The sequence below is a fragment of the Tribolium castaneum genome, chromosome 2, assembly GCF_031307605.1.
Source record: "Tribolium castaneum strain GA2 chromosome 2, icTriCast1.1, whole genome shotgun sequence".
Taxonomy (NCBI): Eukaryota; Metazoa; Arthropoda; class Insecta; order Coleoptera; family Tenebrionidae; genus Tribolium; species Tribolium castaneum.
In genome coordinates, this window is record NC_087395.1 from 19341490 (window position 1) to 19355416 (window position 13927).

The following is a 13927-nucleotide window of genomic DNA, read 5'->3' on the forward strand; positions in this document are numbered from 1 at the left end:
ATTTTCCAATAAAGAAAGTGAACCAAACAGTCATTCGTTATTCGTGTTTTCCTCGTCATCTCTCATTTGTCAACATAAGTTTCTTGCATCAAAGATGCAATAATCATTCCGCATAGGCAATGTAATAATTGTGAAGCCCCAAAATTCGTACAACGCTCAAAATATCCAAATAAACATTTTCCCGCCATTTATGGTTACTGTTTTCGACCTAGCTCAGTAGCGCCCCCAACGGTAATTTTACTTCCGAATAGGGTGAGAAAAATAAATAAATATTTTACAAAAATTAATAAATTTTATGAAACGAAATTAGATGCGCACTTGGTTGAGTTTTTATTGGAGGTTGCTACTAAAAATTTTAAATTCTAGTAGTACACAAAACCAGTAAACATTTCCATTTTTAGGTGGCTTTTGAATGCATTTCTCTAAGTTTCCACCCATTCGGCGTCGCCTTAGCCGCCGGTAGCACCGAAGGCCACCTCATAATCATCAACACTGAAACCGGAACCCTTATCAACACCATCCGAGTTTGTGGCTCACCCCTCAGCTGTGTTGGCTACAACCCTAGTAAAAAAAGTTATCCACAGCTTACAAATTCCCTTAACCCAATTTTTCAGCCGGAGACATGATCGCAATAGCTTCACAAAACGGAAGCATCTATTTATTCAGAGTGAGCCGAGACGGATTTTCCTACAAAAAATCGAACAAGATCAGAGGCTCGCAACCTCTCATCCAAATGGATTGGAGCACGGATAGCAATTTCTTGCAAACAGTCACTGCCGATTACGATTTATGTTTCTGTAAATGTGTTCTTCACAAAACTGTAGAATTTTTCATTCAGTTAAAATTTCAGGGGATGTCAAATCTTTGTCACCGGAAAAGAGCCCGATTGCTATGAAAGACGTCAAGTGGTACACTCAGAACTCAACAGTTGGCTTTTTGGTCGCCGGTAAGTACTTCCTGAACTTCAGTGATCACGAAAATTAATAAAACGATTTTAGGTATTTGGAACAACCGTTTCTATCCAATGACTTCCATCATCAGTACCGTGAGCCGATCCGCGGCCCATGATTTGCTAATTTCGGGCGATACTGACGGTTATATCAGACTTTTCAGGTACACATAACATATCAAGTTACTTTTGTTTTCACCACAAATTTTTGCAGATACCCATGTTTGAGTCCCAAAGCCGAATACAACGAAGAAAAAGTTTACAGTGGCCAAGTGGCCTGTGCTCGATTCCTATTTAACGATAGAAATTTGGTGACAGTTGGAGGCACTGACGCTGCCCTCATGCTGTGGGAATTGACGGAAGAATAGCAAAACGCGTCTTTTTTGTACTTGCCTTCGATAGTTAGACGTTACGATGATTATGAAGATTCAGATTTCGATTCGTCTTTCGAAAATTCTTTCGAAGTTCTCAACATTAAATACTGAAGTACGGAGAGCACACATATCCTCACATAGATCTAAATTTAGACCAAATAAGTTTTAATCAGGTGTTATTATGCTTTTAGTTAAAAAAATATTTATGAAATATAGTACTGAAAAACCCAGTGAATGAGAACCAAAGTGATACAATACCTCAATTGCATTGTTAGAAAATTGTCAGAAGCTTTAAAAATGGGCGATACGAAACCTTTCACCTTTTGTTAAATTAGTTTAATTATTTATATAGTTATAAATACACCTGGAAACTGCCAATAGCTATAGAATTTATTATAATGAATACTATAAATGTAGAGAAACAAAGCAATGCATGGTAGCTTCAAATATTTACCTAAAAAACTTTTTAATATTAATAAATCCATTGTTATGGTTATTTTAATTGTTTATTATAGTTTGAAAAATAAATTTAATAAAGAATAAAGTGTACAGCTGTGCTGAGTTTTTTTTTCATAAACTAAAATACTAACTGTTCCACAGCGTTGGTAAGCAATAAAATGACACTGACACGAAGTGAGTGTCATAAGAATGCAGATATTGCGAGACACGCCCTTAAGCAATTTTTTTAAATTTGTATCCATGCAAATTGTTATTTGGGCTTTCCCTTAAAAAAACGCGTGTTTTCGGACATTTGGTATTTCCACCCCCAATAAGGAGGTCAAACATAAAAATACGTCATTTTTGAACTTATACTCATGAAAATTACTATTTGGGCATTTGATGAATTTTCTTTAATTCCACCCCAAGGGCGTTGGATATAAAAATTTTTTAAAGATATTTATAAAAACTGGTAGTTGGGCTTTCGGTGAAAATTGAAGGACCAGTTGTTTTATTATTCTTAGAAAAGTCACCCCCAAACGAAGTTAACATAAAGATGTTATTTTCGAAGTTATAACCATGAAAAGTGGTATTTAGGCAGTAGTCTAAAAATAAAAAAACGCGTGTTTGTGGTTTGTTGAAAATTTCACCCACAAGGAAGTTAAACGTAAAGATCCTTTAGTGTTGAAGTTATAGTCATGAAAATTGATATTTAAATATTCTATTAAAAAAGAAATTTAATATCCAATAAAAAAATGCGTAAAGAAGAGTTGCAGAGGTTCAGAATAGAGATATTCTCTTAAAAAAAGTCCGCATTATTTTTATTTCTAATATTTTAGTTTTAACATAGTATTAAATGGGTTCTCTAATATGCAATTGCCAATTACCGATAAAAACAAAACGTTTCCATTGCGTGAGCATCTTTGAATAATATCTATTGAAGTTAAACCGCCGAAAATGAAGACATAGTAAAACTACAAGGTAAAGGATATATTACAACTTTCCTCCATATACACTTTAACCGTATTCGCAACATTTTGAAATACAGAGCCGAAACGTCTCATATAATTTTACGTATTTTTAGTGAAAATATTTTTTCGTGCTTTTTTAACTTACTAAAAATTTAAGATTCAACATTCATCTATTTTTTCCAAACAGGGAACCGATTAAATTAAATAAACAATTTGGAGACGGGGCAGTCTAACGTTTACAGCTTCCTCGTTACTATGCCACAATAATTTTTTTGGATACAGAAAAATGAGTGGTTTTGAATCTATTTCACATGTTGTTCCCATACACAACTATCGTTAAAAAACCATTTGAACCTTAAGAAAAAAAAAGGTGCTTTTACTCACAAAATTAAAATGTTTTTCTTTGTACGAGTACGTATAAACGTCAATAATTTTCAACAAAATATAAAAATTGCAACGACAGAACGTGATTATAAAAATTTATAACTTCAAATAAAAAAACTACAAAAATTATGCCACTTTTAAATCTCTTTAATCTGTGATATTTTTTTAAGTTTTATCGAATATTATTTAATACTAATTCATTTTAAATTGCTTAAATCAATATCTACTGTTTATGAACTGTCACTGCTTATACAGGCTGATTTTTTAAATCACCCTGTATCAAAGAAAAGGTACTTCAAACAACATCACTTACCTTTTTGTATTTATGGGCCGCAACCAAATAAAACTCTGAAGTCTTAAAGAAAAATGTAATACTTGCATATACATATGTACATAAGCCAAACAATCGAACATTAAAAAAAGTCAACGATTTGTACAAAATCAAGTACGAAAAAAAACTCTATCTCCTAACACTTTTTAAGTATTATCCCCCGAAACATCCTGCATCTCACTCTGACTCTTCTCGTCCAGTTGTTCTTTGTTCAAATCGTCTTCGATCTGCTTATTAACTTCAAAGTTCTCTTCGGAATTACCGCAATATCTATTTAAAATATTCGTATAATAAATATGTTCCGACTTCTCGACAAGCGGCTGCGTCTGAGATTCGTACTTTTCAGTCTTTAGTAATTTCTGATAGAGAGGATCATCATTGTTTGGTGTGATGCTATTATTTGGTGTTGCTTCGATCCGTTCGCTGGGAAACATCGTACTTTTCGTAAAAATCTGGATTGGCCTTCGGAAACCTTTCGAATGGTTGTAGGGAAAACCTAGAATTTCACTCTTGGCGAAACCCACTACTGACGACAGCAGGTACTCGGTGAATTTCTCCGGGAAAAATTCGATCGAATTGTAATTATTAAAAGTTGTTTCCTACAAAACACAAAACTTCAATTACATGGAAAAAAAATTTTTGGTGAGTACCAACCGTCAATTTTCGCTTAGATTTATAACTCGCCCAGTTTTGAGGTTCGAGGATTAATTTCCCGCCCGGCCTCAACTGGGCGTACATCCTTCTAAAGGCCTGTTTCATCCCCGAATCCCCCCAGTTCAAGTGAATCCACTTGGTGATGCTTAGACATAAAATAACGTCGAACTGTGGCTGCTCAAGAGCCAGGAGTGAGTCGTCGTCCAAAACATAATTACACTAAAATCACAAATCGATTATTTATGATTACTTATACATAAGTTATTCAACAATTACCGTTTTAAAAACGACATTATTGGGAAAATCGCGTCCGGTTTGCCCGTCATTAAAGCCTGGAATGTCAATGGGTCCATATAATATGGGCATAGAAATAGGGAAAAACTCACTACTTTTCTTATTCACCGGTACTTCACCGACCCTCTCAGATTTCGGCGAATCTGAATTTTTAACGTAATATTTTACGTTCTTTCTTGCTATTGATATTAATTTCGGATCTATGTCTATGCCTGTCACACTTTTAGCACCGAAATCGCGCGCTACGGATAACGTCACGTGACCCACGTTACAACCTATGTCTAGTATGTCTTTCCCTTCGAATAAATAGCGGTGTTGGTGAAAGAGTCTCAGTCTATTGTCTACTTCACTGTGGGGGTTGCGATACCCGTAGTACCTGAAATAGTCCCGTTAGAACCGGCGCAAAATCTTAAACGAGGAGTAAACAACCGCATGTTTAAGGAGGAATTAAACAATGTCTTGATAATTCAAACTGATAGAAATCTGTAAATGCCATTTATAATTTTTTTTTCTTGAACCTTTTATAATTCCTCCCGCAGACAGAAATTTTAACATTTTAAAGTTTTAAAGAGATGCAGCAAAATTTCATTGCAATTTTTTTGGTACCTACTACTATTATAAATAAATGAGGAAGTTTCCAATTATCTAAAATATTGTTTTTTAACAACATAATAGTAGTTCTAAAGATAAGAAACCAAATGCCAAAAAAATCTCAATCTCTTTACAAAAGGTAGACATTTTTATAATTGGACCACACTGTACAGTGGGACAAATAGATGATCGTGATTTCAGTCAATAGTATACAATCATCAAAAACACGAGAACAATATTTTGAAAACTTGGCAGAATCAAATCGGAACGTAGTCTCTAATTAATCTAGATTTAAGCCTTTTCATCTACAATACATAGATGTTTCAAATAATAAATGTTCTCTCCTTTTTTTGTCTCAAACTTACACCACCATTGGTATTTAACCTTGTTTTCTAAGTGGGGATATGACTGATCAGACCAAAGCATTTAGAAGTTTGTGATAGGGAAACAGGATGTTCTTCAATCATTTTTTTCTAGCATTTGTAACAATGAGTCTTTATGATTCTAAGGATTCAAACCTTATTTGGGGAAACTCACGACCATTGTAAGCCAATCCGATTTTCATTTTCTAAAGAACTACTGAAATAATTAATACTTCAAAAGAGGAAAATTTTCCATTCAGGATGACCAGATTCAGGATGAACATTTCATATCAACGCGTTCATGACATTGTTTATGCCGATTTGGGTATGAAAAAAAAAAATCGGCAAAATAGATTGCAAAATGCTTGAACGCGGATCAAAAGCGAGTACGAGTTGAAACTTCGCTTTCAATTTGCGCCCGATTTAAAAACGATTCGAAACCTGGGTGCATTTCTACGACCCTGAGACAAAACAACAATCAATGAAATTGAAGCACTCTGGCTGTCCAAGACCAAAGAAGTTTCGGGTTCAAAAATGGGTTGAAAAAGTTCTTGCTTCAGTTTTCTGGGATTGTCATGGTGATTATCTGGAGAAGGGAAAAACAATAACAGGAAAATATTTTTCAGAATTGTTGACAAAGTTGCGAGAAAATATTTTAGAAAAAAGGCGCGGAATGGTCACCAAAGGTGTCTTGTTTTTGCAGGACAACACAAGTCGCAGATTGCAATGTCTAAAATTCGCAATTTGGGGTCCGAACTGGTGGATCACCCTCCATATTCACCTGATTTGGCTCCATCTGATTATTATTTATTCCCTAAGATAAAAAAAAGCTTGAAAGGGCTCAAGTTTTCTTCCAATAACGGAGTTATGGAAGCTGTAGAAGGTTGGACAGCAGACCAAAACGAAGTTTTTTTTTGAAAGGTTTAGAAGCACTGCAGGGCCGCTGTCTAAAATGTATTGAGTTAAGAGGAGATTATGTTGAATAGTAAAAAAGTTTCATTCACTAATGTTAAGGATTTCTGTATTAGGCTAAGAATTTATCTCTCGTAGTATAACTTTCAGCAAATGAGCAACACCAAAAAATTACATTAAAGTAAATGGTAGTTATGATTAAAGCACAAAATTTAGGAGATTTCATTTCATGTCCAACCTTTGTTCCACTGGCAACGTTGCCACTGCTTTTTTAAAGTAAAACAGATAAGAAACACATAATTTTTGTGTAAAACAAAAATCTGTTTCGAACGAAAAGAGTCCATTATTTCATACAGGAAATTGTAAAAATAAATAGAATGGCATTAAAAAGTCCCTTGAGTTTTATACGCATCATCAAGGTATTTGTTTCGAAAATTGTTTGGACGGTTGTAGGGAATTTAGATGAATTAGCCCCGGTCTCCAAATGAATTATCGTTCGATATTTGCTAAAATAGAGATGATCTGATTGGTGTTTCTATAATATTCTATAAATAATGAAACCGATAAAATTTATACCATGAAATCGAAAATGAACTGTATTAAAGCAAGCCTTGAAAGGGAAGTGTAATTTTAGCAACATTTCTTTTCAAAAGACAGTAGAGGAGACAAAGGACATGTCTAGAAATACTGTTTCTAGGTTAGCAAATAACCGTAAAAAAATTTTTGACATAGGATTAAAATTACGCAAGCACGTCCTGCTCTAATTCAGTTTATTTTCGATCTCATGTTATAACAATAAGTTATGCTAGAAACCAGGAATCAATCGCTTTCTATATATAAATATGCTCTTACAAAAAAAAGGACTAATAAATCGGTAATAATACAAATACATAAAATACACAAATGGAAAAAACGACTTTTCGAAACAATAACTTTATGCGTATGCATTCCCTAATTCGAATGCCTAATACCCGTTAGTAGGCACTTGGCTTTAAGAGCATTGAAGCGAAATTAAAAATTTTGAATGAAATTTCAAAACTTTTTTAATAACCTAGTTTACCAATTATATAAAAAGGGAAACTTCCTCATTTAATAAAATAAAAAGTACTGGAGAGTTTTGTGTTATTTCTATACCAAGAGAATTATAAGGGTCTTAATGACCGTGGGCAAAAATTTTACTGGTCCGAGGGCCACTAGGCCCAAGGTTATAAATGAAGGAGATATTTTTTTAATGAAAAATTGACAATATTGTAAAAAAATCCAAAAATTGATAAAAATTTATTTTTTTGTAAAATTTGTTGCGCGCGGTTATTAAGACCCTTATAATTCATGGAACATAAATAACTATTGAAAAATAAATAAAAAATTTGGAATTATTTATTTCTCCCAATAAAAAAAAGTTTTTTAGTTGTTTACCCCTCTCACCCTCTTACCTATTATAATTTCCATACTGGTACTGCTTATCCTTCTCCTTGAACTGTGGCATCGCTTCGGTGGTATCCCTCTTCTGCCTCGGTCTCTTCTTATGATTCGACCTCTTCAACCACGTCCCCGGTTGTGGCACCACTGGACTGACAATCTTATCCATCGAATACTTAAACTTCTTCGCTTGCGTCGCCCCATGTTCCTCCACTTTCCGCTTCGACTTCTCCTTCTTTGGCGACAATTCGAGACTGAGATCCTTTTCGACTTCCACTTCAACGGGAATCTTCGCCGAATCCGTGGACGTTTCCGGAGTCCTCGCTTCCACATCTCCATCGGACGCCGACACCGTTCTTCTCTTCTTCAAGCGTTTCTTCCTCCCTTTCTTCACTGGCGAATACAACTGTTGTTCGTACTCCGCATCGTCGGCGCACCCAATCAGATTCAGGGGATCGTTGATATTGGGAGGGATGATCACCTCGATCTGCCCCTTCCGCCTCGGTGGCGTGGGGATGGGGGAGGACTTGGGGGTGATGGCGTTCATGGCCCGATTTATATCCTCGTCTTGGAGGCTGTTGAGATTGAGGGGGTCGTTGATGTTGCCCCCGAGGAGGAATTTGGTCGGAGGCACCGGCTTCATGTCCATCATCAGGCCACAGCCGGAGAAACTTTTCGAGCGTTTGCGGCCGGAGCGGTCATGTTTCGACTTGCGTTTCGAGTTGGTGTTGTTGTGATGGGGGCGGTAATTGTTGTGGGGTTTTGACGGGGGTTCGAGGACCATGCCGGTCGATGACATTTTTCCTAAGCAAATATGGCGTTAGATGGTGCCTGGTTGGCCGTGACAAACGATACTCAATTGTCACAGACCGGTTATTCAACCAAAATAAACAAAAACCGCTGTTCTAAATGCACTTTTCTAAATATATTGTGGGTCATGGTCTGATTGGATAAATCGCGTTACAAAATTAATTAAATCACAAAGATCGCGCGCGTTTCTTTGTGTTTCGGATGAGTAAACTTTCTATTTTAACATCATCCGTGAAAATATTTCAGAATTTTCAACTAACGCTCGTAGATTAAAAGAGAAAGTTTCGATAACGGAAAAACAATTTTTAGTTACTTAGTGTAAAAATTGAATTATTGTTTTGGATTGTATGGTTTTTGTGAAAATACATAATTCAGGCGGGTTTATTTACAATGCAGCTGAAAAATTCCACAAACAAGATGTCGAGATAAAAGTTACGTCAAGACAACACAAAGAGGTTTTACGATGTTTACATTCTTACTAGCCCATTTACTGAAATTATTAAATTTGTCGATATTATTTTGCATAAAAATAGACTGAATTATAAATTTACGACGACGTCACCATCCACCTACGTAATACGAGACGAGACGAAAAAATCTGATTTGTCGATAAATTCAAAAAAGAAAATTAAATATTTAAAATGGCGATGCATGTTTAAAATTAGACAGATTCAATTAATTCAATTATTATTAGTTTTTTATTTCTATGGATCGTGAAACATGATCATTGAATGTTGAAAATGCGTCAGCATTGAATCATTGAAGCTTAAATTAATAAATAAAGGTTGTGCTAACACACCTTGTAATTTATTTGTTTACGAATTTTAGAACACCTATATTTGGGCGGAAATGCAATAGTGATGACAAGAACCGAAAAGTGTAACTAGGTCAAGGTCATCTTTTTCAACTATTAATTGTTGACTTAAAAAGTAAAACATACCAAAAATGTCTTCTTGCAAACCAAAATAAAAATATACAATATTTATTCAACATAATAAAATTGTTTTTGATTATCAGTATGTATTATAAACCCTAAGCCATGTCAACTTTTATGCAACGATTCAAGTTAATTTAAATTTAACTAAATTAATTAACTTATAAGGAAATGTAAAGGTAAAGGTGTTTCAAGGCAAAGATTCTTCTTAGTTTTTTTTAAATGTTGTCTAGTAGGTATTTCGTCTTTTGCAATTATTTAAAACCTTCTTCCTAATAAGACAATATTATTACTTAAGTTCTAGCTGTAAAGACAAATTAGTTAGAAAAAAATGGCCATTTTACATTTTTTTGTAATTTTGCAGTAAGCGAAGGGTTACACCGTTGTTTTTACCAACACCATGTATAAATATTTTACCCAAAAAAAATCTATCGTAATATTTCATTTATTTCAACCACTTGCAAGCAATTTAATTATTATCTCTTAAAATCAACTGAAAACTTAATTTAATTTATTTTTTTCAGAATTTTTCTACAATTCCTTAAGCAATTATAGGCCGGTTTATAGAAAACTTCATTAATTTCTAATTCGTTGTTAAAACTTAACAACGCGAATAAACTAATCACAGGCGAATAGACTAATCACATTGGTTCAATTTGGTCACGTGATCTGTTAATCAGTGAAATTAATGACGCTTCTATAAACCGGTCCTAAAATTTATGAATTATTAATTATTATTAACTGTTATTTTTTGTGTCATCTGAAAACAAGCAATACTTAAATGTTGTCCTGTGATAAAAATCCATAAAAAATGTCGCTAGCCCCAAAAATAATAAATAAAGTTATAAATTCAAAATTTAAATAAACGTAATTTTAGGGCTACCAAAATTTATTTTATAAGAATTTTTGCTCGAAAACATTTAGACATCGTTGTTTTAGAATAACACTAAGGGTCGGTTTATAGAAAGCTTTATTAAAATATAATTCTTTGGGCGCATTTACCAGGTTTATAGAAAGCTCAATTAAAGTTAACTGCCTTGTTAAAAGTTAACAACGCGAATGGACCAACCAAATTGCTTTAATTTGGTCATGTGATCAGTTAATCACGCATTTAATTGTGGATTAAAATAATGACGATTCCATAAACCAACCCCATTTTTTTAATTTCATTATATTAATACAAATTTAATAAATTAACTTAACGGTAATTCAAAATTACCGGACAATCTCTCGGGTGCGGATAAAGGACATCAAAGAGAATTAAAAATTCCTATGACAAAAATTGTTTTAGCCTTTTTCCACGAGCTATAACTACTCAAAGTAGAATTTTTCAGTTAAGTTTTTGGTGATTCAGATTACATGTTTTTTGACGTTTTGCGTAAACGACAAAAAAATCAAAAATTAATGTCATATGATGTACAAAACAATTAAAAAACTCGCAAATTCGCTAATAAATAAAATTCGACATCATAGGAAACAAAAGAGCAAAAATCGATACACCTGCTAAAGAAAACAAATTAAAAAATATATAAAAAAATGACTTCTTAGAAAAAATATTTAACTTCATTTTTGTCCTTAATTGAATGTCTTTTATCACCATACGAGAGTTTGTCCGACACTTTTGAATCACCTTGTAAAGAAGAGTAAAAAAATTTGGAAAAATTTCACATACATAGCAAAAAACTTAATAGGCCGGTTTATAGAAAGCTCCCTTAAATTTTAATTCGTTGTTAAAAGTTAACAACGTGAATAGACCAATCATTTGTTCACGTGATCAGTTGATCACGCATTTAATTGCGAATTAGATTATTGACGCTTCTATAAACCGTCACTATGTATTTAACAGTGAATACTGAATGCGGTGCGACCATTAGTTTCTGAGAATAGTGAAACATACTTTTAGCAGACTCACCCCGTATATACTCAACTATTTCTTGGTTTCGGCACGGTTTGAAGCTTGGCTATATTTTCAATATGCAAAATGTCAGTTGTAACAAGATCTAACGTGTTGGCAACGAAGTAATCATATATTATATGCCTGGATTTTTTATCAATGAAATATGTAAAAATAAATAACCCACACGCAATATCAACGATAAAAGATTCTTATTACAAAAAAAGTAACAACAAAACTGCCATTATTCATGCAAACATGCATTTTTGTCAAACAGCCAAATTACAAATTAATTACAAATATCTGGGTGTAATGTAAGTATATTGACAGAAGATAGCGATTAAATTCGACTTAGGTGACTTGATGATAGACATTTTATAAATACTCTGTATTCTTGTACAAGCCGTTGCGTGTATTCTGATTTTTCGGTCGCACTTCGGTTACAGTTGTCTAAGATCAAGGATTTGACTATTTCTAATTTAATCCGTCAACACATTAAATATTTATGACCAATCTAAATGCACCAATAACTGCAATAAATTATTCTTATCGTAATCGGTATAATACACAACACCTCAAATAAATCAGATAATTAATTACCATCGATTAAATTAATTAAACTAAAAATGTGACGTTAAATTCCGGCCGGAGCGTATAATAAACGTCCGGATTCCCGCAATTTGATAACAAACCCGCGAAAGCAGTGTTCAATTAGGAACCTTCCCACTGAGCAAACTCCCGACTAAATAACCCTCTCCGAAGTTCACCTCAGCGGTGGCCCTTCTAAATTTACGAAAATTTCGAAAAAGCCCGGCACCCCAAGTTCCCGCAAAAAATCGGCACTGCGCACGCGCACACCGGAACAAACATGTATGCCACTGCGGAGATCGACGTTGGCTATCGTTTTGGGCGAAAACTCCTCACAGATTACATAAATGTCAAAAAATTTACCTTCAACGTGTCCGGCGTGGCTTCAGCTTTCGTTTGATGCCCTTTGAGGGCCACTTTTCCCTTAGGTTCCGCTGAAAAACGGCCGAAAAAGAGACTTCACTTTGCAACGCACCGTCTGAACGACTACAAATCGTTGTGCTTGTAAACTAGACTCCATTTTAATATCAGTGCCGGAGTTTGCCGAAGCGGAGCCGATGAGGGACGATGGGCGATTTAGCGAGGAGTTGAAAAGTGTTATGTTCCTAATTATGTAATTTTCGGGTAATTGGGGAGGTAACCGAAAGGTATTGCGGATGATTGCGTTTTTTCGACGTTCTAAATTCGCGACCTAATTAACCGGAATTGATTATTTGAAAATGTGTCGATACGGTCCTGGAGTTTTATTGGCGCAAATGATCATAAATTCGAACCACTTATAATTATTGGGAAATAATTAGTTTTTCCTGCTGAAGGAGTGGCTGAATTCACAATTGGAAACATTCTTGAAAAGTTTTGTTTATAGTCTGTTGTAACACCTGCTTCGAATGCACTTCGTAAATATTTTTGGACAATATATTTGTATTTTATTTTTGGATGACGTGCCAAAATTGCTTGTCTTCCGTTGTACAAAGTGTGTTATTTATTAGTCATATTTATAGGATCTCGATGTGATGTTTACCTTATTACTCCAATGCGAAAATAGATATTTAAGTTTGAATGCAGCTTTATAGTTTATGAAACCATCTTCTGTATCTTTTCGATCGGACTTTTTATGCTTTATCTAGTAGTAATTTTTATTTGCAAAATTATGACATGTTAAAGGTGAAAATGGCAAATAGTCTTAAAAAATTTGGTTTGTATCTTTAGGTATACTAGAAACATAAATAATTGTCGACCTTGAAATAAATTTTTATCAGGTTATTAGTTTTTAGACGTTTTACGAGCGGTAACTGGACAACTGGCGAAATATCTATAACCACAAAGTCAGTTTTTCTTTTCATAATTTTATCTCTTTCAAGAAATATACAGGCTGCTCCAAAACTGGTGCACCAGCTCACTGGTAAAATGTTGGAAAGCATGTGTAGATCATATGAAAAATCTTGAAAAAATTCCTAGTCATATTCAAAAAAATATGAAGCTACAAACTTAGTTTACTGACTTCTTCAGTTTTCATTATTTTTTAATGTTTCTATGTTTCACACTAAGTAATCGTTCCCCAACGTAATGAATAATTATTTTAAAAATTACTATCTGACTTTAGCAGTTCCTTGGATTTAAAAAAATAAAATTTATCCAAAAATCACAATTTGTAGATGTGCCAACATTGGGATTTCCTATGAAACCACTTCAAAAGTTATTCATTTTTATTGTTGATCGGGATCTATTGCGATCTCGATTGTTAGACAACGTTGCCACAATCATTTCTTTAAAGTTTGTTATTTACCAATTAAAAAAAAATATTTTTACCTTTTTATGAAAGCATTTCTCTACCGCGTAGCATTGAGTTGGTGCGGCTGTTGTTGAGCACCCGGTACAAGGTGTTAAAATAATAATGTAAGATATTTAAGGAGGTGATATGGTATGGACTAAACTAAACAAAAAGGTCTTTTCTAATAGAACATACACTTTTGACAGCTTTTTCAAGGGTGCACAAAATGCTGCTTGGCAATGTTTCATAAA

At 34.0% G+C, this 13927-nt stretch overlaps 2 protein-coding genes across 5 annotated transcripts in view; one reads left to right on the top strand and one right to left on the bottom strand.

Annotated features, from left to right (window-relative positions):
* DCX-EMAP (Doublecortin-domain-containing echinoderm-microtubule-associated protein) overlaps positions 1-1879 on the top strand; it is a 36824-nt gene extending 34945 nt beyond the window's left edge. For both annotated transcript variants that reach the window (XM_015983826.2, XM_015983827.2), the window contains 5 exons: positions 402-564; positions 615-797; positions 851-946; positions 999-1113; positions 1164-1879. In XM_015983826.2, coding sequence (XP_015839312.1) covers positions 402-564; positions 615-797; positions 851-946; positions 999-1113; positions 1164-1317 — 711 coding nt within the window. In that variant the 3' untranslated portion in view covers positions 1318-1879. The remainder of the gene's footprint in view (positions 1-401; positions 565-614; positions 798-850; positions 947-998; positions 1114-1163) is intronic.
* A 1591-nt stretch (positions 1880-3470) lies between these two features.
* On the bottom strand, positions 3471-12423 carry LOC657746 (7SK snRNA methylphosphate capping enzyme bin3). Of its 3 annotated transcripts, none has more exons than XM_008199664.3 (6): positions 12269-12423; positions 7694-8483; positions 4491-4771; positions 4378-4433; positions 4102-4320; positions 3471-4046 (listed from the first exon to the last, which is right to left on the bottom strand). In XM_008199664.3, exons 2-6 carry the CDS (start codon positions 8476-8478, stop codon positions 3594-3596), a joined length of 1794 nt encoding a protein of 597 aa, XP_008197886.1. In that variant the 5' UTR covers positions 8479-8483; positions 12269-12423; the 3' UTR covers positions 3471-3593. The 3 variants fall into 3 exon arrangements, with proteins under 3 accessions (XP_008197886.1, XP_008197885.1, XP_008197884.1); XM_008199663.3 differs by having other exon boundaries at positions 4488-4771; XM_008199662.3 differs by having other exon boundaries at positions 4378-4771.
* Positions 12424-13927: the final 1504 nt, after the last annotated feature.